Source organism: Ptychodera flava, chromosome 22 (genome assembly GCF_041260155.1).
Source record: "Ptychodera flava strain L36383 chromosome 22, AS_Pfla_20210202, whole genome shotgun sequence".
NCBI lineage: Eukaryota > Metazoa > Hemichordata > Enteropneusta > Ptychoderidae > Ptychodera > Ptychodera flava.
In genome coordinates this window covers 15,656,673-15,682,565 of record NC_091949.1, presented here as the reverse complement: position 1 = coordinate 15,682,565, position 25,893 = coordinate 15,656,673, and the positions used below count along the sequence as shown (strand labels likewise).

Sequence of the window (25,893 nt, the reverse complement as noted above, 5' to 3'; positions counted from 1 at the left end):
TGATTTGGTGTAGGGAAAGAAACCCTGATTTGGTGTAGGGAAAGAAACCCTGATTTGGCATATAGAAAGTAACTCTGATTGGTGTAGGGAAAGAAACCCTGATTTGGCATATAGAAAGAAACTCTGATTTGGTGTGGGGAAAGAAACTCTGATTTGGTGTAGGGAAAGAAACTCTGATTTGGTGTATGGAAAGAAACCCTGATTTGGTGTAGGGAAAGTAACCCTGATTTGGTGTGGGGAAAGAAACTCTGATTTGGTGTAGGGAAGAAACCTTGATTTGGTGTAGGGAAAGAACCCTGATTTGGTGTAGGGAAAGAAACTCTGATTTGGTGTAGGGAAAGAAACCTTGATTTGGTGTAGGGAATGAAACCCTTATTTGGTGTAGGGAAAAGAACCCAGATTTGGCATATAGACAGTAACCTGATTTGGTGTAGGAAAGGAACCCTGATTTGGCGTAGGGAAAGAAACCCTGATTTGGTGTAGGGAAAGGAACCCTGATTTGGCGTAGGGAAAGAAACCCTGATTTGGTGTAGGGAAAGAAACCCTGATTTGATGTAGGGAAAGAAACCCTGATTTGGTGTAGGGAAAGGAACCCTGATTTGGTGTAGGGAAAGAAACCCTGATTTGGCATATAGAAAGTAACTCTGATTTGGTGTTGAGCAGGGAACCCTGATTTGGCGTAGGGAAAGAAACTCTGATTTGGCATAGGAAAAAGATACCTGATTTGATTGGTGTAGGGAAAGGATCCTGATTCGGTGTTGGGAAAAGGAACCGTAATTTGGTATAGGGGAAGGAATCCTGATTTTGCATTGGGAAAGGAACCCAGATTTGCCTAGAGAGAGAGAGGAACTATGATATGGCAGTGAGACAGGAACTGTGATTCACTGTCCAGTGTTGGCTAAGGAATCCTGATTTTGTATTGGGAAAGGAACTGTGATTCAGCATAGAGAAAGAATGGCACTGAGATAGGAACTGTGATTCACCATTGAGAAAGTAACTTCCTTTTCCTCTTCATACAGGAATTACACTTCAGACTTCTCATATTCAAGATTCATGGAACATTGCAGTACATTTGCCTTCTGCCGATGTTTTGATACATGATATTGACATTGAAAGTCCCTGTTGCTTGTCCCCTGAAATCACAACCAATTTTTTGTTCAGTGATCTGCAAATAACCAGTCTGTATTTGTAGCTTGGGACGCAGTTGTCAGTCTAATACAACAAAATACACCAACACCAAACTTGAATATAATTAATAGAATTTAATAAACTGAAGTGCATATCTATACAATACATGTTTCATTTGGTTCATTTACTTATTTTTTCTGACTGAACAGAAGTCATCCAGCTAATGCCTTCTCTTACAGTTTCATATTCTGACAAATTTTAACAATTTCTAGAAGTAGAGAGGAGGGAAAAAAATAATGCAAAACAAAACAGAAAGCAGGACAGTTCCTGAATCTATTTATGTTTACGGTTCTACGGGAAAACCTTTCACTGACGGGCGGCATTCAGTAAACTCAGAACTGGAAGTAACATATATTGTAACATATATTGTTACACGACACAATAAAACACATGATCTGAAGCAACAGTTTCACTTTTACAAAGATTACAACACAGATGTAAACAATTTATTGCTACTTTTAAGTTTTAAAAAGCACTTTATTTCAAAGCCTACCAAAAAGCTTACTTTGTTTCTATATAACCACAAGATGCAGCTTTCCTGAAACAAATGTTTTTAAGGAATAAAGGAACAATTGGAAAAGGACATACAGCCACTTTGACTAACTTTTGCATGTATTTACAAACGTGCATAATTGCTACGGTCAAAATGGTAATTATTTATAACCATCAAAATCACATTACACCTCTCTGCTTGGTCATGTGACATGTTTTTAAATCATGTGACCTCTGTACAGCCAATCACATTCACTAATCAAGTCTCACGGTCTCTAATGTACATCCATGCTTTATGAATTCCCTACGCTAACACAATCAGGCAGCCAGTTGCATGGTTGTCATAGGCCATGGGTACGTTTCCCTTCTAAAGGCCACTCAAACGATGTATTAGCTGCCGTAAGAAACACTGACAGATTTGCAAATTTGCCAACTTACGTACAAACTTAACAAACCACACATAAGGTTGGTTGATTTAAATGTCAATGTGAGCTCAAATTTACAGATATGAAGTACAAAGAGCAGACACTCCAGACTTCAGATATTCTCAGCTCTTGCATCTCAATGCTGACCAGGCCAGGCAAATGATATACACATTATATTGGATATTTATTGCTATAATTCTATTTAATCTCATCATTATTTCATATGCAGAAAGTAATCAATAGAAATGCTTGGTCCACCTGATCAAACCGACTGAGCAAGTAAGACAATTTTCCAGTATTACAGAAGTCTGGGTAATTTTTGTGTGAATTATGTATACTTGGACAAATTGTGCAAAGAAGAAATTATTAAATGAAACATTTTTTTACATATATGATGATCGTATCTATTGTATTTTCATTGTCACTGGAAAATAAACATAGCAGTTATGTTTCTGTGGAAATTTTTGCAACATCTATGGACTGACCGAAAAAACATTTGTGAAGTAAGGCTGCCACCGCCAGTAATCATCATGGTTTCAAAATAGCATACGCACCTTATTGGTGGAGAGCACAGTTAATGGTGGGGAGTAAACAAATCTCTTGTTTCCAATCAACAAACATGCTGTAAAATCTATGTAGGTCGCGATGTTTCTAGTCAATGAGATTTCAAGATGATCTGCAGACCACCTAGGTGAACAGTAAAAATAAAATACATGCTTCTGAATGGAAGGAGAACGTTGTAAATGGTAATCCAACAGCTCTGGAACTTTGCAACAGCTCTGTGTTCCCCAAACCTCTCTCTTTAATATCTATGTTCCAACTGCCAAGCATTTCAAAATAAAATACAGCAGATGATGAAATAGACTTTAGGAACAATATGCAAAAACTGTTAAGGAGACTTTAGAGGAAAACAGAAATGAGTTGGGTAACATAAATAATTATTTAGGTTTATACGGCTAAATGTTCAACCCTTTCGCTGCCATGGTTTAGCAGAGTCACATTGTTTTGTACAGTCAAGTTGGACCTCTGTACTCACAAATGGGGGTTGAAAGGCTTGCATGTGTTATGAGGCACAGTGATCCAAGTTCCCCTTGCAGTGGTTAACATTGCCATGTACATAATATGAATGTACCAAAACTTTCACAGTATGAGGGTTAAAATACACCAGAACAGCCCCAGCCTGCTTTGGATCCAAGAGTGTTGATCAATGCAAGCTACAGATGGCATGCATTCTCAACATCTCACAAAAAATACAAGGAGTTTTGCCAGAGTGTGTGATGTTCCAATGGATTTACAACCTTGCTGTCAAAATCAAATTGGGAATATTACATTGACATAATTTTTCTGCTACTTCTTTTGCCTTGCCTTATATTTCTTCAGATGCAAATGAGCTGGTCACATTCTGTGTATGTGTTAGTGTGGAACTGATGCGCGATGGTATGAGCAATAAGCTTGAAGGGTAACGTTGGACTGATGAAATTTTGCACGAAACTTCAAACTTATTTTCGGAAAAGCATTTTATTTTAACAGTATTCAGGCAACTGTACTACACACCCCCAATTAGTGATTCATTTGTTTTTGGAACAGAATCAAACAAAGACATAAACATAAAACAAACACACAGAAAAAACTCAAATCTTGGTCATGAAGAGAATTTCCAAAATATTAATGTTTCCTTGGTACGGGACCCCTGTCGGCCATATTGAAGGGTTTAGTTGTAGGAGTTGGTGGAAGTATCCTATGTCTTCTGGTTTCATGGGATGTCCTGCCATGAGGTGTTTTTGATGTTTTTATTTTAATGGCATTCTTCCGTTTCAAAGCACTGTTGTGTGTATGAGGGTTAGCTACCACCTCGCTGTCCGGACCTTCTCCACTGAAGGCCTGATGCGTGTGTTGACTTTCTGCAGGCATAAACGGGGTAAAACCGAAGACATCGGTTTCTGAGAATCCTTTGTTTTCAAACATTGTCACCTGGTCCCCATGAAACTGTCCCATCCTTGAGAGGGTAGTATTGTCTGTTTCGGAAACGTCTTGAAAAGATAGGTTTATTGCACTTTCTTTATACTGGGATTTTCCCTTCTTGGGGCCTTGCGGGTCAAAGATTTCACAACCAAATTCATCGAAATTTCGAGATCGGTGTTGGCCGGGACTTGATTTTGAACCGCTGGATTCTGAACTGGCGTTGCTTGCACGGCTTCCTCGTGAACTGTTGCTACCACTACGTTTTCTGTGTCTTGTTGGTGTTGAGCGGTGAGTGTGCCTAATACCACTGGCAGTGCTTACAACATGTGGCCTTCTAGGGGTACCAAGATCTCCTACAAACAAAAAAATACAGAGTGAACTTATGGTTCTTTTAATTCACACCAACAAAGCAACCACATCCATCATGGTAGCGATGATAATGACTAGGTTCAAGCACAGCACATTGATACGAACCAGCGGGCAGCAACTGTGATATACAGATATATGATCACCATACAAATGGCACTATGACAGCAGTACACATGACATGGGGTACTTTGCTGTGATATTTTCTTTGCCATCATGGGTAAATATCTTTTTCCATGCGTGAACTATAGGAGACCTTTGTCTCCCTGACTGCCAAATGCCAAATTGTTAATTGTTGTTGCGTGATGTCGATTACGTTTGATTGGAATTGTTAGAGTGTTATTTGAAACAGTTATCTCCTATCATTATTCTGGACACATGAAATATGACAGCCATGCATTTCAATACCCACTGTGTATGTGTAAGTTTCTTACACAAATGACCATTGAAAATTTTACTCAGATTTCTAACGATATTCTCAAAGATCTTAGAAATTATTTTAGCCCGCTCTTTGTTCACCCAAGTATTTTTGTTGGATGAGAAAATTTGATTGGTAACTAATTTTTGCTATGTATTATGATAATATTGAACAAGAAAACATGCAAAATGTCATATTTATCTTCATTTTAATTAGTTGATCGATGGGATCTTAATTAATTAGAATTTGTATCCAGTCTTACCATTAGCCTGTGGGTTAACATATCAGTTAATACATGCAATGTTATCTGTCCATGCAAGCATGCAGGACAAATCTAATCTCAATTTTCCATTGTCAATCCACATGCAACATTTAGTATACCTTGGTTGACAAGCAAAGCCACCAAAGATTGGATTTGGAAGTGATGCATACACTATACAGTATAGTGGCATGCAAGTTACAGGGGGATAGAGATGAATGTAGGTAAAATCTATAAACACACAGCCAAAGTATAGCTCTTTTTCTTCAATTCAGTTATGTCACTTGGGTTGTTCAGAGAGATAAACTTGTAAGAAAATTTTAGTTGTGTATGAGTCAATGTTAAATTGGCATTCTTATGTCCAGTACTTACATTGTTGCAAGCTTAACCCTTTGACTACTGTAATTTTTTCCCAAAAGAATTTCAGTGCAACATAACCAACTTTTACGGATTTTTGTAACTGTTTGTATAATATTGGACCAAACAAGCATAACTTTTTATTTGCTACAGCGTTTGATCATTATTTAAGGAAAAATCTGGGAGAAAATTGTTTACAGTACATCTGAATAAAAGTTGTATGCCTAATAATTTGTAACGGCAACAGAAAATGACTTTGGCACTCAAAAAGTTAATACAGCCACTGGGATTAAGTTTTCTGATAATTAATTACATTCATGGGAAAACATTCCATAAAGTAACACAATGCAAATCTCTGCCATGCTGGTGTTGTTGTCACCAACAAACTATTAAATTGGAGAAAATTAATTATTTTGATGGCTGAAATCAGAAAGAGCAGTTAGCATTGGGTATCACAGTACTTGAAATTACCAATAGTTCACTTTGATAGGTGTTACCAAATATATTGCTTCATATGTTCTCTGCAAACAGAAATTTCAAGATGAGTTTTCTTGAAAATGTAGATATTTTTATTCTCATTGTATGTTTTAATGGATAATGATTATTTTATGAAAGTACACAGCACCTTAGTGAGAATTTTAAAAAGATTTACAAACTACTATATGAGATGGCCTCAGTGAAAATAGGAAAACCAGCTGCAGACATGCATGTTTTGGGAGCATAAACAGGGTCCACACATTCACAGTCCCATAAAATTGAAATTTGAGGGACTTTTTTGACAAGTTTCAAAAACTTTTCAAGGTCCAAAATGCTATTTTCTAGATATCATTTTGACAATATATCATTTTTATGTATAATTTTCCACGTCATTTTTACAATATCAAGACTGATATCTCATCGTTTTTGAAATTTTTCGGTACATTATCAATTTTCAGAACATTCCGGAACTCAATTTCATTTTCAAAGACTTTCCCAGGACTTTCCAAGAGACTTAAAAATTCAAGGACTTTCTGGGAGCGTACGGACCCTATAAAAGCAACAGAGAATGTACTGAATGGATTTCAACGACCTAATTGTAACATTATTAGGTTTTCAAAGAGAGAGACAGACTATAATTGGTAACTACTGTACCTTGTAAAAGTTTAACATTCAAAGTAACCTTAGACCCTTTATATCAATGTATTTACCTAGGAATGTCCAATATTAACAGTGTTCCAAGAGTGTTCTTTTGATGACAATTGAAAGGCTAAAATATGATTTACATTTACGGTATGTCTGAGAAATAGACATTGTTCAAGTACAGGAAAGTTCATGGATAAAACTTCATGTACTTGATTTGTTGGTAATATTATTATACAGTGGGTAGTATGCTATACAGTTTATCCTGATGTGTAAGCTAGTAAAAGTGCTGCATTAAGTTAGTGGTTTCAGTTTTGTGTACAGATCATTACGTGGAAGCAACTAGCCTTGGATTAACAGCAAGGAATGCTGGTTTGCATGACAAGCAATAGAAGCGGTACACACTAGTGTTACATGGTGCAAGAATGAATCATGACGATTAGGATGAAATACATTCATGTAGTCTTGTGAAATGTCTGTGATTGCAATCATGTTAGTCATCTTCTGCAGCAATGCTGAAATGAGTGAACACATCTGCTATACAGGAATACACACTTCCCACACAAGTGGCTCAGCTCTGGAACTCACAAACAGAGCATGTGTACTTGCAAAATGACAGAAAATCTAGTACCCCTGCCTGAGATGCAATTTGCAAATCTAACTGGTATGTGCATCTCAGTCCCATATCTTGTCCAAAAATCATTCAGTGATTTCTTTCATTACATTTAACATAATTGCGAACATTGGATATTGTTTGATTCAATTTATAAAGGATACCACACATCACAGGACACATACTAATTTAATATTTTCTTACTACGACAGCACAGGTGCACTCTGGGGTTGATTTCCAGACGTGAGCCACATCAGATTAATTGATACATTTACAAAAAATAATCACAAAATTACTACTCACTGTTACAAACCAGCACATAACATCACTGAAGAGAAAGAGTATTTTGCAGCAATACCTTTTGTAGCGTGAGGTTAGACGAACCTGTATCTTTACGACTCGACCTTGACGTCTCCATCTTGGGTTGGTCCACCATCTCGCTGAAAGGTACGGCACCGAACAGATCTGGTTGGCTTCCACTGTTAGAAGCTTCGGCCTTCATTTTTGGTGCGCCGAACATGTCCACTTCGGTCGGTGAAATGGGAGGAGTGGGGTTTGCTACAGCCATGGCTTGCGCCTGGGCCTGTGGTAAATGCGCCGCTCTCGCGTCTGTCTTCGTAGTCTTTGCTCCCTTTGATGTGCTTTTCCCTGGGAAAGGTGCCTGCGCAAAGACGTCTGTGGAACTGTCCGAACTAGAGCTTCTCTGTTGCCTTTTCTGCTTGCCACTGAATGGCACGGAGCCAAACACGTCTGTGGTGCTGTTGTCCTTATTTGGAGGCGGGGACATAGGAGGCGTCAGGGTACAACTGGCACTTGAATTCTGGCTGACTGCCACACTGTGTTGAGGTTTCTTCAGCTGGAATGGTGCTTTTTGGAATGGATCATCATCACTGCTGGTGGATTTCCTGATGTGGTCGCCGCTTTCAATGAAGCCATCGTTTGGAACACTTGATGATAACAGTTCCTCGTTATCTTCATCCTGCAGGAGATTGAACTCCTTGTCGATATCAGACTCACTGCTGTGTCCATCGTCACTGAAGTCTGACTCCTCTCCATCGTCTCTTGCATACTGATGTTGGTTATCACTGACCATGTATCGCACACGCCTTTTTGCATCAAGGATTTCATCATCGAAACCCAGATATGCGAACTGTCCCGCTTCAGTGTACTCAGGGTCCTTGTCACCAGGCTTAGCACCGATGGCACCTCTGTTTCCAGCAAAACTGACCCTTGTAAATGCGGATGGTTGTTTGGTCTCTGAACGCGGATCAAACGATGCGTCATCTTGTCGCATATTGTTATCCATCATGGTAGGGAAACCGTCACCTTGCTGGTGGACATCCTTCTGGTTATCTGTGAATGGAGCTGCTCCAAACAAATCCGCCGTTGAACTACCTGGTGGCGCTGTACCACTACCTGGCGTCGTTGCAGACTCTGGCTTAGAACCTGATCAATGGAAAAAGTTTGGCTAGTCACTAAATATCACAACTCACTGACAAACATTGACTTTTTTCCCTACCTTACTGGACATTTTCAATGAGTTATATGGTGGACTTAACCTCCCTTTCTATATCACTATGCCATTATTCAATGAAGTAACCAACTAATGTGACAATTAGAAGTTGCATGTATAATAACAAAAAAGTGTCCAAATAATGATTGAGGTCATAATGTGGGCTAATCTATGGCACACATGCATAGAGGAATACTTTTGTGTTCACTTCAATAGTGTTTTCTGAGGTGAACACATGCAGTATTTTCACTGAGGTTTAGGTGATTTGATATGGATTTGGATAGCATATGCAAGATTTCCACAGTCCAATTCATGAATGCTCAAGCATACTGCTGGACACTCAATCAGAACATCTGTAGAAAGAGGGTAACATTCTCCAGTGTACATGTCCTGGTGAAAAAAAACCTCCTTTGTTGAGAAAATGTTTATCCTGCAGGCTTTGCATGTATGAAGCACTTGTGAAACTAAACCACAACTTACCAAATTCTTTTGACAACTGAACCATGTTTTTGTTTTTGTTTGAAAGAAGGGATCAATAACAGCACTTCTCATTGAAATTTCCTGATGAGATACCTTTCTACATGCAGAGTTTAGGGCTACAAAGTTCCAGACTGGCAGCTACTTATTTCCTACTTACCATTCCAGAGTAAAGTACAGGAAAATATTTCTATTCTATGTGTGATTGTAGACATGCAATAAAGCATGCATGATTGTGAATGTACAGTAAATGTTTAGTCATGCAACATTTTCAGCTAAAGCTTGACTTCATACACCGGCTTTCTTTCAAAATTCTTTCTCACAACATTTTAGTCGAAAAAGAAATTCCCCTACTGTTTTCTTTCAACTAACTCTTTCCTTGGACAAGTGGGAGAGAAAGTTCAAACATTTTGAATGGTACCAGTACTATCCAGCAATATCATTCTGTGCAAGAGCAAATTTGTACTACAAATAAATCAGATAGTTTTCAGACAATTGCAGTAACGCTGTATGAGGTACAATTACTGCAGGCTGTCTTGGAGAGATATTCAGACTTTTAATTTTTGCACTATTTTACCAGTCTACTGCGTGCATGTATGTGGGTCAATCTTCAAAAACATTTGCGAAAATTGAAGTTTTTTCCTAACCGAGTTAACACAGGATTCCAGCCATTTTTAATTTCAAATGTTGGTAAATTTATGTAATTTGTTTCTCTGGCACCATAATTTGTTTGGTGACCCCCATGTTTTTATATGTATTCTTGGTTTTGAAAGAGAACTGTTTAAGGTTTCCTTGAGGGAAGTTTGGGCCGATTATGTCTTACAGTTTTATGGCACATACTACCTCAAGATGCAATGAACAATTATGTACAAGTAAATTTAAAATGTCACCGCTTCTTTTTTCCTTTCAAATCCTGCTCATTCTACAGGCGTTTTTTAAGGATACACTTGAGTATACTTACACTTAAAGATTCCCCTTGAATACATTATCTATGCAAAAGATATGAAAATCTAGTTTTTCACTGTGAGGATATTTTATGTCAGCATTGAAGTCAAGCTTGCTAGGCTGAAAGGACATGATCTCTGTTTTATTTGAAAGATGAAGATAAAGTGAGTGAGAGTGTTAAATCTCACCAGTACTGAGACTGCGAGGTCTCATTTGATGAGGCTGTGACTTAGCAACAACATCACTACCTGCACCGCTACCATGACGACTACGCTTACCTATGTATACAAAGTACACACAATAACAATGCTCAATGGATGAACGGCAAATTATGCACATATTTGACTCAAAGTAGTACAAATCTATGTTTATACATGGTGCAAAATTTACATTGGCAGAATTTATATTTTTGAATTGTTTTGTGATTGATATCCATCTTAATGAATTTGATGACAACATGCTATCAAACTTGTAGGAAAATTTTGATTCACATTGTATAAGCGTCTTGTCATTGGTCATTTTATGTCAAATATCTTGAAGTTAATTGCAAGAACAAATGTACGTGACAGTTTGTTTACTGACAGGCATATACAAATCATAGATGCAAAATTTTTTTTATCTTGAGAACAACACAAGAAAACACTTTTTTGGGAAGGTTGCTTTTTTGTTGTTTATAAAAGTGAACAGTCAATCTCTTGATACATTTGATTCTCTTGAAAATCTGAATCGAAAGCATTGAGCATTTAGTTCTTATAATGAAGGGTGAGTTGAATGTATTACAGAAGTCTGAAGAGAAAGCATTCACAGTTACAGTGAACAAATCATGTTTTTGTGATGTATAATCATAGACAGTAGAATATGTGGTATAACTGAAGTATTACACAAATATTAACATGGGAACAGAGGACTGACTCACAATATATAGATGAATTATTACTCTACATGCATGTATGACAACAAATGAGTTGACAGTTACTGTTTGAGTTTACATGTAACATTGTCACAGGAAAGAAGTATACATTAGAATTTGTACCATAAAAATTATTCATTTGTAAATCTTTGGCAAGATATCTTTCAGCTTACTGTATTTGACCTTTTTTTCCTTTTGTGTCAAGCCACACCGCATTTTGAGGGTAGGTTCAACTAAGAGGGATTGTCTTAGAATACGGCTGTGACGGATTCTAGCTTTTGTTTTTCAGATCATGTGTGAAACTTCTGTGGCAATGCTCAAAAACAGAATCAAATTCAGCTAAAATTGAATGCATTTGTATTCAAACTTTAATTGTCAATTGGTTTCTAATTTTAAATCATACGTGACAATATGAAACTGCTAACAGTGAGCAAAACCTCCCTTTTTGCTTCACAACGACTTCTAAAAAGATGTTGTACTGGAAGAATGGCAAGATTACAAAGACTGTATTTTTTCCAAAAAGCACTTCACAGAGTAGCAATCCCTCCTCAGGTGACAGCCATTGTACAGATATTTTCTATTCAAATAAAAACATGCAAATATAAATTCTGTTTCATCCAAGTCACTACTTCAAACACAGGACATCCTTGAACTGACAGCTTTGGAAAATTTATTCCTGCGGTGGTAGGAATTCAGATCATTAAACTGAAATGGAACAACGTTCTTACCCTCTGAAGCAAATGGCACAGCACCAAACATATCAGTTTGTGTATGAGGTGTGTTAGATCGGCTACTATTGCTGCTTCCACCACTTGCACCTTGAAAGACAATAAGAAATAACAAATTCAAAACATCAATCATAAACTTGGGATCAGTGGGAAGATTTCTGTGCATTCTTTTTGCAATCATGGTAAATTTTTCAAACTCAATATACTGACTCTTTCATCACCATGGTTTTACCCAAACTTTCTGTTATCGCCAGTAAGCATGGACCTCTTTACAGGGAATTGGGAAGTAAACATACTGACAACCATAAAGTTTGGACAAAATAAGAAAATTTCAGCAAATATTTTGCAATTAAGATAACTGTATCTCACACATTTCATCAGTAAGCAATTTTTTCATAGAATTATAATTTTTAATTTTTCATTTCGTGACTAAACCCACACTTGTTTGCAAAACTCTTCTTTAGGATGAATGGTATCATACTCATAGACAGTTGTTGCCAGCTTACAGACTGCTACCAGGCAAAATACAAAACTCAATTTTCTAAAAGCAGCTACAGCTGTAATTAACATTCTTCAACTATAAAAAGCTTGCCCATGTTCCATACAGTGGATGGAGGGAAAAACTAACCCACTGGAATTGGTCTCTGATTAAAAGTGGCTTGAGGAAGTAAACATTTCTATTTCAAAGGGGAGAATTACTGTTTTCTCACTTTTAACTCTGTGTGGCTGCCAAATGTAGCTTTTGTCATTTTGTGTACAGTCTTTCATATTTTGTCTTCATGTCTCCTGATGTTTACACTTGCTAGCTTTCATTAATTTGTTTTATTCCTGTTTTGTTTTCACTTCACTTTAGAATGCCATCAGTGCAAATTACTCAGTGTCATTTTTTCCACAAACCAAAGATTAGTGCTGATAGGATAGTGCTTTGATACTATTCAGAGAGAGAGAGAGAGAGAGAGAGAGAGAGAGAGAGAGAGAGAGAGAGAGAGAGAGAGAGAGAGAGAGAACTTACTAGCAGTGGGTGGTTTTCTCAGAGCATCAAACTCCATATCCACAAACTTATCTTCTGACATTCTGCTAAAATCATCCTTGTCACCAAAGGGATTCCACTGGGACATATCTGACACAGGAAGTTGAGGGCTAGTCAACGGGGACTGCACTGGTGAGGAATTGGATGACCCTTGACCCAGAGCTAGCAGTTGGGGGTCGTGCCTTGCACGGTTGGCGACGTATAGCTGGTTGTTGACGTCACTCTGATTTCTTCGGTTCTGTAGCTGGGGTGATGTAGGGGGTGAGACGGACACCAGGGTGTCAGTAGGTGGGTTCACCTGCTGTCTAGCCTGCTGTTGTTGTTGAAGGGCCAGCATCTGCTGCTGCTGCTGCTGCTGTTGTTGTTGTAGTTGTTGTTGCTGTAGCTGGGCATACTGCACATTTGTCATTGGAGTTTTAAATTGATCCGGTGGCTGTTGCTGTTGTTGCTGTTGCTGTTGTTGCTGTTGGTACTGCATCTGTTGCATATACTGCTGCTGCTGCTGTTGCTGCAGGTACTGCTGCTGTTGTAGATATTGTTGCTGCCGAAGGTATTGTTGCTGTTGGTACTGTTGCTGTAAATATTGTTGCTGCTGTTGCTGCTGATGGTACAGTGCCTGTTGCTGTTGCTGCTGCTGTTGTTGGTGTTGCTGCTGCTGATACAAAGCTTGCTGCTGTTGTTGTTGTTGTAAGAGTGCTTGCTGCTGCAACTGCGCTTGTGTGGCTGCAGGAGCTAAACAGTGGAAATACTTTAACTATATACCGTAAAAACCCGATCAATTCGACCACCCTATTAATTCGACCACCCTATTTTTTTCACAAAACATAATTTTATTTGGGCCCTTTCAAATCGACCACCGACTAAAATTTGGACTTTCTCGATCTTTATTAATTCGACCGAATTACATACCCTTCAAAAACTTCCTTCAGTTGGTGAATGAACGATATTTCAAGACATCGAAAACCACCGTTACGAATACGATGAACCACGGGTCAGACAAAAAGGCAGAAATGAGAACAACAAAGGCTTTGTAAACGGCTTTCAGATTGGTTTTCATTGGGTCACATGATTATTTTCGCTGAGTATGAAACCTCAGTGATTTATAGTGAGCTGGATCTCAGTCGCCCTCTTCCGAAATCTGCGTGAAGTTTCAGCGTGTGTGAAGTACCAACCCTCTAGTCTCTGGTTTTGTCACTATTTTCTCACCTTAATATCGAAGAAAGTAAGAATAAATTACCTACTTTCTCCCTTTCTCATTGTCTTTTCCGAATTCTTACCATCCCGTGTCGATTGAAATTTACAGACTCTTTCTGTGTGTGAATCAATATCCCTTCCTATAAATTGGACAGATATTATGTTCTAAACCACATGTTGCTTGTTCCTAAAACACATAGACAGATGTGCCCCGTGCACTAAAAGGACGAGTTTGCGAAATCTTTTGCGAACGCTGAAAAAATTGCTGAGGAAAAATCGATGTTACATGTCAGTAAGTACGGCCGCCACCGCCGCGCCGTGCGTTCTTACCGACTGGGAACAGAGCCCGGGGAACAGAGTAATATTTTCAAACGCAAATGGGGACAGGTCTTCCATATCAAGGAAAGAGTAAGACGACGACTTATTTTTTCAAGCTGAAGAAATTGCTCTTTCTGGCTGTTTTAATGACTCAGTCGAATATTTTTGTACCCAATTAATAAATCATAGACAATCTCAATTCTCGGTTTCTGGCAATTTTTGTCGACCGAGAAGTCTTCTCATCTTCAATATTCCATTCTAATTTCACCTATATAATATCCTAACCTCCTGTGACTTTCCTTCTAAACGTTGATTTGCCTTGTGCACCAAAAGAGATGCTCTATTTTATGCCAAACGATGAAAAGATCCCTGAAGAAATAACCATGTATCAGTCAGTACGCCGACGGCAGGCGAAACCCGGACGGCCATACCGATTGGGGACAGAGCAGAGTAGATCGAAACGCAAACGGGGTGTTATTATAGGAAAGGCGGTGACTTATTTTAAAGCTGAATAAAGTGCTGTCTCTGGTTGTACTGTGTAAGTCTGTCGATCGAAATATATATTTGTTCCCAGTTGATTAATCATGGGGGATGGCAGTCTCGATCTCCCCTTTATGGTTCGATATTTACTGACTCGTTCCTTCTCATTTTTGTCAATCGATGAAAGCATTTTCGTCTTCCTTATTCAATCTTACTTTGACCGATGTTATATCCTGACCTACAGTGTCATTAGTTTTGACCAACGTACAAAGACGTTGCCCATGCGCCCGGTTGACGAGATATTTTGCAAAACGGTGAAGAAATATTATTATTTATTTATTAGCCGTGTTCACAATAATGACACTGGCTCAGAAAGAAAGAGAAGGACAAGAAAATGTATAACACTGAAATATTTGGACACGTACGGCCGTACTGCATGGGGGCCCGGGAGACATCGATATCAGTCTTTCCGGACTGTTTACATGTAGCTTAGGGGATATCAAAGGAGATGAATCAGTTGGTTGAATAAAACAAAAGTTTTCAGACATATTTTATGTCAATGTTGTAAATGTTGGACTTTTGATTCGATTGAGAAACCAGAATCACCTACGAGAGATGTCTGTATTAAACACGGACGCACAATTCGGAATAGTTTGTTGTGCTACTGCCGGTGTCAGTCGTGGTGTCTCTCTCCCATAAAATTTCAAAGCTATAGGCCTACACTTGTCGTTTCGATTCACAGGTAGCAGTACACCGATGACCAGATATTAAAACAAGTCTAAGCAATTTTACGCCGTGAACGTCCTTGAACCTATGGACGTGCCCATTGTTTTACTGCGCCCATTAGCGTGTAAACCCCTGCTCGTTCCCAGCAGAGTACTTTTTTAAAGTTCTGTACATCAGTGAACACTTTGTGTATAAGCCCTAAACCTAGTTTAATTCAATTATGGAAAGGTATTAGTAAAGAATAAAGGGTCGTTACAGCTGCTAAAATTGCGAGAAAAATGGCACGTTTTTCCAGTACTTTACAGTTCTGTGCTTTCCATCCCCGTTACTCAAATAGAATAGTCCTATTCACAAGCGCTATTGTTTTAAATCACGTCCAGGATGTGCTATTGATTTTCATTCTTTCGTGCAATTTCATTTGTTTGAAGCAATTATCCTTTCATTTGACTGCTCTGTGGGACTCTTCTGGATATGTGTTTTGGATAAAAAGAACTCGACAGTGAAAGACATAAACTTCGACGGTGATAGGTATACAATATCGGTTCGATGTGCGAAGATATACAGATTACAAGTTATTTTAGAAGTTCTCAAAACCAGTAAAAATATTTCTGCGCGCCACTTATTGATCGTGTCTTCATGTGAACGTCCTTGAATCCGTGACCACAACCATTGTTTTTGAAGTGTTCGACGGTCGATGATCGGTAGATTAATATGTTACTGAACTATCGTGTGTTTGTTAGCATGGTTAGGTAATAGACGGTGTAGTCTGTAGAGGCGATACGGCGAAATTCCAAGGCCCAAGAGAGCATGTGACGTACATCGCATGCTTTCTTACAACGAACGAGCCGTCGGTTTCATAGCTACGTGAAATCCGGCCTCACCGATGTCCCTGTCCTGATTCGGAGAACAACTTTCAAGCTGCGAGTTGAGGTTCAGATGTCCGATTTTTTCATATTCAAAAGGCTTATTGATTCACAGCGAACGCCCGTCTTGTTTTTAGCACATGAGGGCAATTGAAAATTCAAAGCCAAATAGCCAGTGGGAAAAAATTCCACGGGACGACTCGCTCTCACCAGCGGTCGCAATGAAAAAAAAATCGAAGTCTCTGAAGTCGGTATCATTGCTCCGCCATGTTTACTGTTAGTTGTACGGCCAGTTTAAAGTCACAGATTTTGCTTCACGGCAAAATTCATATAATTGCCATACCGCGAAGTTCCCTGTGCAATATGTCTTATGTCAATTTGGCAGCAAAAGCGTCACGGACATTCGATCGATGGTGATACACTTTCTCCAGGCCGTGACATGTCACCAGTTACGAACTTTACTGGTTTTCGATACGAAATATGCAATATATTATCAGCATTGTTCACGTTGTGTTTTGAGTCTGATATCGAATATAACAGGAAAAAACTAACGATTTGAGAGACGATAGAGACCATGCCCGATACGGAAAATTGACATCAACTACTTGCATTGAGCAGTGACCTGAAACTTCAGACTTATATATAAATGTCGACAATATAAAATATCGAAATACCGGAGAGGGAGAGAGAGAGGTTTACGCTGTCGCGATTTGATTATACTGTTTCGGATATGACTTCGGTATAGACGATACACAGACATCGAAAATGTACACCTACTTTCCAGAAATTCGACTAATCTTATAATAAGAGTAGAATAAATATAAAAGTGTTGTTGAAGTAAATCTTCAGATGTTGGTTTTCCAAAGTTAGACAATACTTACAGAAATATGGTCATCATAGTCTTCTCTTAAAAACTATTATCTTCAACACCACGTTTCTTATGATCGGTGATGTCATTTTTATTATTTTTACAAACTTTCAATGCATCAAACGCCATTAGACTATCTCATCTGCCTGTCAGGGAGTTACTATATATTTCCAAGGGCTGGCACACGATGTCAACTTACGCGTCGAGCGGCCGGTGGCAGTGTCACAGATCGCTCCGTCTGTAATCGCGGCCACTTTGATTTTGATGTGACACCCAGGTGTGTTTGAGGTTTTTTGTTACCTAATTTGTCGACCTCAAAAAATTCCACAGTCCATGCTTTGAAGCAGTCTCAACATGGCAAACATGTCTCGCGTAAATTTCATCCTCGTCGTTCCAATTAATTCGACCACTAAATTATTTCGGCAGTTTTAATTTCCTAATAAATCGACGATTTTGAAATCGTAATTATTTTTTTCTGGTCGAATTGATCGGGTTTTTACGGTAATTTGCATAATACTACTAGGACAAATTATTGATGTGCTCTGCGTAGATATCCCTCTGACCATTCTCAATTTTTGTTACACCAATATCGTGTACTACCTGTAGAGTTCCCTAGTCGTTTTACAAGAATGGACAACAGTAATGTAACAAGAGTACCCAAACTTTTCATTTGCATTTCTTTATTTATAACAGTAAGACCACTGCACTGGCAGCTGATATATTTCTGAACATTGACTACATAAGTTGAAGATTGCCACATAGCCGATGCACCTTTCCCATTTCTTGTGTGTAAGACTGCTGTATGTTCACATAACTCATAGAAACACTGAGAATTTTGTTTTAGTAACACTTGTCATATCTGCTCTACGAACAACTGTTTCCTTTATACCTTGCCCTGTCCATGGGGATTTGAATCACATTCATTTTAAAAGCAGCAGCTATTGAACCAAAGCTCAAGTAAAAACTCATGAAATAATGTTGAGAACTCAAGCCAAAGGGGCTCTTGATCCAACAGTTACATCTCACTGGAGAACAACAATTCTTTCACTCCACTTACCTGCAGTAGGTGTCTTTGCCGGTGTTGTACCTGGCTTACCCCTGTCCCTTGGGGTGACTGTTGTGTTTGCAGGAGGCTGAAGTACACTTTTAGGAGGCATATTTGTTTGACCCACTTTAGGCCTCTGTCTTGGGGTGACTGAGGTGCTGGTATCAACGGCTGTGATGGCCGCTCTGTGACAGACAGAACAGATTTTTTTATGACAGGAAACTGACTCTGAATGTGCTGTATGATTACATTTGGAGGAAGGAAAAGTGATTGTACGAGTAAAAATGGTAAAGATCCTGTTAACATTTATCCACAATGCTTAAAACTTGTCAAGTTCAGAAATACCAGTATAACAGGGTTAAAATGATGGTTGTATATTTGGTGTCCTGTTTGTGTTATTTTATCATGCTGTGTATGTAACATTCTGGTGTTCGAGTTTGTGATTTCAGATAAATGCGCAAAGATTTCTGAGGCGATTTGATCCTACAAAATGTGCAAGTATGTTCATAATTATATCATACCAGTATATTGATAGCACAAATACAGCGATCTGATTGGTCGAGATGTGAAAAGAACCGTGGTATATTGGCGATATACCACGGCTGGCATACGCGGAGCTCTCAGCTTGAGCAAACATCCGTTTTTTGACGTTACATGCCAGAATTTCAATATACTGTTTTGATACATTAGCAATAAATCACACTCAGCGACGTTTTACCACTCCATTTTGACCAGTTCACTTCACATATGCACTCGCTATCGCTCGTGCATATATGTCGTGAACTGGTCAAAATCTCGTGGTATACCGTTGCTGGGTGTGCTTTATTGCTTAATTAATCCTTACACGTGCAATGTTCATGCAGCTACATAGCACAAATGATGTCCACATTTTGATTGAGATTTATTCTTTGCGATGTTTAGCAATATATTCATTGCTTTGATTAAGTTTGTGTTCTATGTACAATACCAAAGTATGTATGTGCAAATGCTTTATGATCTCTACAGCGGATTGAGAGATAGTGGCCAGAAAAATCGAAACAACTTAGCTCAGTTGTTAAACCACTGTTTTTAATGGTGAGGATTTAGCCAGCAAGCAGTTTTGACAGCTGACGTCTACGCTAGGTGAATACATGTGAGTTCAAATCGGACCAAGAATTTACAGAATCATTCATTGTAGTCCATCATTGTATTTCTGACAAATATCTTCATGTGTATATTTTTAATCTTTAGAATACAGTAAGAAGTAAGGCCTAAGACAGCAGTGATATTGTCTGAGATATATTGCAAATGCACATGTTCGAGCATCATACTGAATTGCATATCATTGTACGACTACAGAAATGAAATAATTTGTGAAAAATTACTGGTCAGCAGTGTTTGCTTACACTTTAAACTATAGTATTACTTGTATTTTTGAAAATATCGCACTCAATAATTTAACAACAAATCAGGCACTACTGCTTTCCTGTATGTTTATGGAAAGTTATGCTCTTTCCATTACAGCTAGGATTACTATGCATAAAAAAGGCAAGAACCTGTACTATGGAACAGAGGGGATTCTGAGTATTTCAAACCTCAGAGGCTGAGTGTACATGTACATAATGATTTGCTCTACACCTTGAAGCATGCTGAAACAACCAAATTTCAACCTGCAAATAACAAGCTGTATTTTTGGGTTTTTTCCTACGTTTTCATATTCCAAAATCACAGTGTGTACAGTCTTTTGTTCCATGCCTTGAAGCATGCTGAAACAACCAGATTTCAACTTGCCAATAACAAGCTGTAATCTTTTCTTTTTCCTCAGTATTTTAGACTCCGCTATCACAGTGTATACTGTCTTTTTGTTCTACACCCTGCAGCCCTGCACAGCTCACAAAATGGAACTGATGAGTATAATGCACATGGTAACGGTTGCCAGGAAACCTGCATTGAAGCATGGACAACATATTGCTGTACAAGTACTAGGCATGTTTATCAGTTTCGGTAAAGATAGCTACTCAGGCAACGCATCATTCTCTGGTAAACGGAAGTACTGGTACAAATTTGGGATGAACCATTGCATCTTGACAAGAAGTGGTCAAAAATAAACCAACACAACACAAATATTTAGCTCTGCTACTTCATCAAAAGAAAATATCACCGAATTAAGAAAAGTCGATATACATGTTCCCTTTACTCCTGAAAAAACCTTGGAGGAGAAACTGACATAACCCCCCCCCCCCCCCCCCCCCCCCCCCCCCCCCCCCCCCCCCCCCCCCCCCCCCCCCCCCCCCCCCCCCCCCCCCCCCCCCCCCCCCCCCCCCCCCCCAACCCCCCCCATCTCTTGACTTCCATACGTATGTCGCAATTCTTTTTCCTGTGGAGATACATACATGAACCATAATAATATTGCCAGTAGTAGTTGTAACTGCTAATGGTCGTTTTTTCCTCACTGGCACATTACATTTAATCCAAAGAAGCAAAATACAAGTTACCATATGAAAGCTCTCATAGATATTGAATGGATTTCTGTCTGGAAACCAAATGTGAACAAGTCACATGTTTCCTTTTGCATTCTGAGCCGTGATCGAGAGGTGTGGATTTTAATCAGTTAGGAATGAAATTACCTGGCTTTCTCACGTTGCTTCTGTTGATGGTGCCTGAATTCACTTTCTGTCATCGCTTCGGGCACCTTGTCTGGCACGGGCGAATTCTAAAGAAAGGAAATTGGATGAACTGTGAATACTCAGACATCACGACAAGAAAGCATCAACAAGTTACACTGAAAAGAGAAAATAGCTGACAAAATAAATTATCAAACAGTAATAATAAAAGCCATATTGAAAAGAAAAAAGAAACTCGGTTGCATGCATAAGACATCAATCATCTTGTCCACTATAGCTTACATTATGTATTTCCATGCATTCAACTAAGGTGAGAAAATTGATTTGATACTCAGCGACTCATGTTTCACTAATGTCTTGCTGTCCACAATCATAAATATTTAAAGAAACTTGCCCTTGAACAAACTGTACATGTATACAATATTCAGAATAGCATTCAAGGTCTCATCAATATCACGTTTTACAGCATACTCACTTATGCACAGAGCAGTCACGTAACTTTGCACACACAACAAAAATCAAGCAGCTATGAAATTCTACAGCTACTTCGTCTGCTTGCATTTTGAATTCGCAGCAAAAGACTATTGTCACGTCAGCCTCTATGACCAGACTGGTGTAGTTTCATCAGTTTAACCCTCTCACAACCAGACCATGGTACGAGCCAATCATTTTCCATGGGTTTGTTGGACCCATAAACTTGAAATAGGGGGACTGATATAAGGGTTAAAACCAATAAGCATACAAAAATGACAAACTGCACAAAAAGATGCAGTCAAGGTTGATACTCACATGTAGATTGGGTATAGGACATTCTTTCCTGACTATTTTAAAAGCAATGTATGCAACCTGATATATGTCAGGTCGGACGTCTGGGTCAACCTCCAGCATAAACCCTGTTCAGTGAAGGAAAAAAAAACAAAAGATCAAAATTGTTTAGTACTTACCACCACACAGTGTTGGTAAATTTTAGTGCCATAATACAGCATGCTTGCACAGAAAGCTCCTTTTAAAGTTTTTGTAGGCTTCAAATTAAATTTGTTGGCTGATGCAATTGTCTCAAGACTGCGTGATTTCCTAATTTTGCGTTTAGCTTTAGGAGATGTGCGATGCAAACTGTTGATTTAGACTGCAAACTTTGTCTGTTCACACACTCTCTGTGTCTACAGAGCAATGTTCCTTGGGATACATCTTCAAGAAAAGAAATCCTACAAGTCTTAATTGTAATTCTTCGTATCAGTTTGGGTGTCTTCTTTCTCAATAGAAAAGTTTAAGTTTTGTTAAGCTGATCTTTGTAAAGGTCAATTCAATTTTGAGTTGACTTTTGCCTTGTCTTGATTTGTGATGATTAGACTGGATTTACACACTCACAAACACAAATTTTTTGTGATATTTTGGTTTGAACAGTTTTCTGTCCCTGGTTAAGCCATGCCTACAGTTGCTTGCACGGAAAAAAGACTACAGATTGTAACCTAGCAACATGACAGGTCATTCTGCAAGCCTTTCACTAGCAGTGAAAACAACCAGGCTTTCACATGTATTTTTACTTTCACCAAGGGTCCATCCTATCCTACACACTTTGGGTCTGTGTGAGGAACTTACAAAATTTATCATGATAATGTTCAATTTCCTGATATGTTCATTTGAGCAAACTGTCTTGATAACTTTTTTCAGAATATGCAAATCAACCTATAATGAATCATTATCAATGGAAAATATGCACTGGCCTAATATCATCAATATTTATCATCTTATTTAAAATACACATTATCAAATTATGTATTTCATTGTTCAAACCTATCTCCACAAACTCCCGGTATACATGTATCAGCCAAACTGTACCAAGTCTGACAACTGGGATAGGTACGACAGAGGAAGCTTCCACAAACATGGGGCTGGGGCTAAATCATGATATTTTTCTTTGTTTGACTGGTAATTTCAATTTCAACATTCTTAAATTTCATGTTTTCATGAAAAGAGCACCTTGACAGCCAAATTTAATCTTTTCAGCACATTTTTCCTTCGTAGCTCAACAAATAGTGAAAATGGAATACTTTTAGTTAAAGTTATACATGTACTATTAACATTTGACAGAATAAACACTTCATGGAGTGAGAGGAGTCCATGGGGCAAATATTGAGGCCAAGAAGTTTGCTTGATTATGATAGCAGAGTAGAACCTGATCTTTTGTGACTAGAAATTATTGTGCTTAACGGTTAACCCTTTGAAAGCTGTAATTTTTCTAACCGAAAATTTCAGCGTAACATTTATTGATTTTTATGAATTTTTCTGTAATTCTGTTGATAGTTTTGGACCAAGTGGACATCACATTTCATTGGATACAGTTTTTTATCAAAATTATGACAAACATCTGAAACAAATTGACCAGGGAATATTTTATAAAGTCAACAAAAATTGACTTTGCCGCTCAAAAGGTTGAAGCAGACAGGATATCTGCCATGAAGACCATGTTCTCTTGACCTATCCATGGATGAGGGCAATGACACCACAGTTATAGGGGTGGACCAGTCACAAATCTTACAAAGCCATGGAATCACAGCAAACAATGCCACGATAGGGTCAATGGGGGGAAGTGTGTGTCAGAACTTGTGGAAGATTAATACTCAAATTCGTGGGTATCAATATCAAAATATCAGGAAGGCGGGAGCTAAAAATACTAAAAGATAAGATCATAAAGTATTTAAAACCATGGCACAAACAAGTTTCCAGGGATTTGAGTTTCGTTTGCACATTTACTCTATTTGGGATATCCATGAGACACATCATTGTTATTTTATATAATACATGATAAGGTGCAACTTTTCAATTTATTGGGTGTAACAATTCTTGTTATGCAAAAACATGAAAGTAAAAATGTTTGGATTGAGCTTCTTCGTAAATGACAGTCAATTGAGTGGCTGATCAAAGGTACATGAGGAGATAAGAAACCTTACAGCACATCCGTGAAAAATAAATTCCTTTTTCAGTGGAGAAATTATTTCAAAAATGATTCAGTCAATGCAAAAAAAGCACTCTGAAATCTTACTAGGTGCATACATATGGCTGCATGAAAATTGTATTGTCTGTTTAAATATTCTGCAGAGTTTTATGGCGATGAGACGCTAAGAGAACTCTGTGAGTGTTAAACAGAACAATGGAAATGTCATCCCGGATGAGCATAAACCTACTTAAACAAGTACACATCTGTACTTTTAGAATATTGCCTGCAGTGTGAGCTGAAATGACGCATTTCAGAGACTCTGGTCTGATAGGATTAGTGTGTAAACGGTAATATCTACAATGTTTTCTATCTCGTCAACAGTGTTGTTTTTTTTCCCCCTTTGACAGTTCAATTATATTGTTAGCATCTTTCACTTTCAAAAATATTCAGTGATTGATATTTCCACCAAGGTTTTGACGGAAATCAACTGATTGAATTTCCGCTCAGCCTACTTGAAAACAGAATGCTACTTGAATTAGAAAATATTTGTTAGAATTGACACAGCAACCTGGCAAAGCCTTATGAGTGACAGCTGAAATCAATAACAGATGGCTTCACAACTGTCTGGGGTCATCAAGATGACGGTATCATAACAAAGTCATTTCTCTCTGAAAGTGCAAAGTACTATGGTCGAACAAAAGAGATTCACATTGCACAAGCAAGCATATTGATTGGAAACAGCTATACAAGAATGGCAAGTCAGATTCACTGTGTACAACATCACGCAATCAACTGACAATACTCATCTGGAAGAATATAGGGACTGACGTATATTTTCAAAGAAACTATGAAAGTATCAATATTTCTATTTTACTTTGTTACTAGTCATAGTTTTGGAGAACCTCATTTCTGGAAACTTTTTGGACCAACCTTTTTCAACATACAACACAGAAACACCTTGTAACTACACAAAACTGTTTATGCAAATTTAGTACAATTTTGTGCTGGGCAGACAATCACTCGGCCCTTTCACCATCATGGTTCGGCTCACTCCAATTGTTTGCTATGGCGGAGTTGGATCTCCACACTGGGAAATAGGGATGAGAGGGTTAGATTGTACTTACGTATAAGTTGATGCATCTCTTTTGAATACTTGGAATCATCAGGTATGGTAAAGTTGCCACTTTGGATGGCTAATGCACTCTCCCCAAATGGTAAAGTAAAAAAGCATAGCTTATAAAGCATGCATCCTAATGCCTGAGGTATAAAAACAAAATGACTAATTATTAATCATTTCATCTCAAACGTGGGTACTAAATGTTAAAGGATTTCATCAAAGACACTGGTCACAAGAGAATGGTGATTAAATATGTAAGTTTTCATAGAATTTCCATGTGCTGGATGTAACTGTCAAGGGTAGCAATTTTTGACTGCATACAAGGCTGAGTTTTAACTACTTCAACATACACTCACATACAAAAGTACATGCCTTGTGGATAGATATTCGGACCTTCAAATTTTTTCAATACTTTGCTGGTCACTGCTTGTGTGGACTCATTTCAAAGCCTTGAGTATGACGTTTTCATTATTTTTTGAAAACTAAAACACATGATTTTCCGCATATAGTTTATATGAAGATAGCAGCCATTTTGAACTTCAAATGCAAATAAATTTTACATATTTTGTTTTCCTAATTTCCAACTTTGCATGGTGACTGACCCCTGATTTTTATTCTTCATCATGGGAGAAAGTGGTTCAAAGTTCCTTGATGAAACTTTGAGCAAAAGTTTGAAACTTTCTGTTTTGAGGCACATCCATTTCCCGAAAAATATGCTAGAATTACGGCACCTTCTTTAAAAGAAAAAGCTTTGAAAGTTTAGGTACAGACCAGACAATAATATTAAAATTATGCATGTTACGATCTTATATCTTGGGAGCTTTGATTAAGTAAACTGACCAAGTAGATAATTTAGATGTATCCAACAAAAATTATGGCTGTTTGTGAACCTGCAAATTACTATGCCCTATCGTTCTAAGCTGAGGTTATAAAAGCAAC

The 25,893-nt window shown here is 38.2% G+C and overlaps 1 protein-coding gene across 6 annotated transcripts in view; it reads right to left on the bottom strand.

The window, feature by feature from the left end:
- Nucleotides 1–1,242: 1,242 nt before the first annotated feature.
- The window catches only part of LOC139122788 (AP2-associated protein kinase 1-like), a 51,992-nt gene continuing 27,341 nt past the window's right edge, over nucleotides 1,243–25,893 (bottom strand). Inside the window, exons 7-15 of one of the 6 annotated variants that reach the window (XM_070688512.1) lie at nucleotides 24,962–25,094; nucleotides 21,689–21,792; nucleotides 20,903–20,988; nucleotides 18,309–18,481; nucleotides 12,785–13,534; nucleotides 11,773–11,862; nucleotides 10,323–10,412; nucleotides 7,503–8,645; nucleotides 1,243–4,420 (exon numbers count right to left, since the gene is read on the bottom strand). In XM_070688512.1, coding sequence (XP_070544613.1) covers nucleotides 7,525–8,645; nucleotides 10,323–10,412; nucleotides 11,773–11,862; nucleotides 12,785–13,534; nucleotides 18,309–18,481; nucleotides 20,903–20,988; nucleotides 21,689–21,792; nucleotides 24,962–25,094 — 2,547 coding nt within the window. In that variant the 3' untranslated portion in view covers nucleotides 1,243–4,420; nucleotides 7,503–7,524. The remainder of the gene's footprint in view (nucleotides 4,421–7,502; nucleotides 8,646–10,322; nucleotides 10,413–11,772; nucleotides 11,863–12,784; nucleotides 13,535–18,308; nucleotides 18,482–20,902; nucleotides 20,989–21,688; nucleotides 21,793–24,961; nucleotides 25,095–25,893) is intronic. The other 5 variants (XM_070688511.1, XM_070688509.1, XM_070688514.1 and 2 more) reach the window with 5 other exon arrangements.